The following is a 1,455-nucleotide window of genomic DNA, read 5'->3' on the forward strand; positions in this document are numbered from 1 at the left end:
TATATTAGAAATAATATAATATTATTAAATATTTCTATTATACTTACTATCTAAATCAATTAAATAAATAATAGTTAAAGAAATATATTAGAAATAATATAATATTATTAAATATTTCTATTATACTTACTATCTAAATCAGCAAGTATGGCTTCGCTAGTAACATCGAGACTTCTCGTCAGACATTTTCTCAGTTGTGTTGCAGTATCTTGATGATAGTTTTCGAGATCCTGTAATGCAGTTTCCACGACTATGGGAATCTTCTCGATTCCAGTTCTCGCGTATTCGTTGCAAACCATCATGGTGACCATGCACGAGCTAAGAAAATTGTATCGAAGATTGTATCGTTCGATGGAAAATCGTTAAGGGCCTATCTGCTATAACACGAGTCTCCTACAGGTAAATTGTTTCTTCTTTCTATCTTACTTTATTCCCTTTTGTTTCACCCTCTCTCTCTCTCTTTCTCTTTCATTTTTCTTATGGTTTTTTTTTCGTAGTTCGTAGTTTCTTTCGTAAGTACAAAATTGAATGTTCTCGGAGAAAACTTGGTTAAATTGAAAACTTTTCTATCAAGAGTTAACATATACACTTCCTCTATTTAAACAAAATTCTACGTGTAAAATATTTCTTTTAATAATAAATCGATTTGCAAACGTTCATTAAGAAATGTCAGAGAATGCAATGCAATGCAATGCAGTAAATTGTGCATCTTTGCAATTTCTTTGAAAAGTTTTGATAAATATTTTTTATATTTAAAGTAAATAGATTTTAATGACACTTATTTTAAATTAAAAAGCACACTTTTATCTACACGTAGAATACCATATCGAGTTATAAATTGATCTGCAAAGGTTCAAAAAATGTCAGAGATTGTAATACTGTAAATTGTGCATCTCTGCAATTTCTTTGAAAAATTTTAGTAAATATTTTTTATACTTTTAGCCAACGGATTTTAATGATTTTTATATTAAATTAAAGGGCACACTTTTAGCTACACGTAGAGTACCTTTTCGTGGTATAAATCAATCTGCAAAGGTTCATAAAGAGTCAGAGAATGCAATGCTGAAAATTGTGCACCTTAGCAATTTCTTTAAAAACTTTTGGTAAATATTTTTTATACTAAAAGTGAATAGATTTTAATGAAACTCATATTAAATTAAAGTACACTCTTTTGTCTACGCGTAGAATACCATATCGAGTTGTAAAATTAGCATGTAAAGTTCAGGAAATGTAAGAGAATGCAATGCTGTAAAATGTACATCTTTGCAATTTCTTTGCAAAGTTTCGGTAAATATTTTTCATACTTTTAGCAAATAAATTTTAATAAAACTTAGATTAAATTAAAGTGCACTCTTTTATCTACACGTAGAATACATATTTGAGTTATAAATCAATCTGAAAACGTTCATAAAATAGCAAAGAATGCGATGCTGCAATTTTTTTCCTACTTTGCCA

General features: G+C 28.3%; 1 protein-coding gene across 2 annotated transcripts in view; it reads right to left on the reverse strand.

The window, feature by feature from the left end:
* The window catches only part of LOC106788289 (prominin-1-A), a 29,637-nt gene that overhangs the window by 20,308 nt on the left and 7,874 nt on the right, over positions 1-1,455 (reverse strand). For both annotated transcript variants that reach the window (XM_014751431.1, XM_014751432.1), the window contains one exon: positions 131-318. In XM_014751431.1, coding sequence (XP_014606917.1) covers positions 131-318 — 188 coding nt within the window. The remainder of the gene's footprint in view (positions 1-130; positions 319-1,455) is intronic.

The sequence above is a fragment of the Polistes canadensis genome, unplaced genomic scaffold (genome assembly GCF_001313835.1).
Source record: "Polistes canadensis isolate GaletaPanama2010 unplaced genomic scaffold, ASM131383v1 scaffold_133, whole genome shotgun sequence".
In the NCBI taxonomy this organism is placed as follows: Eukaryota; Metazoa; Arthropoda; class Insecta; order Hymenoptera; family Vespidae; genus Polistes; species Polistes canadensis.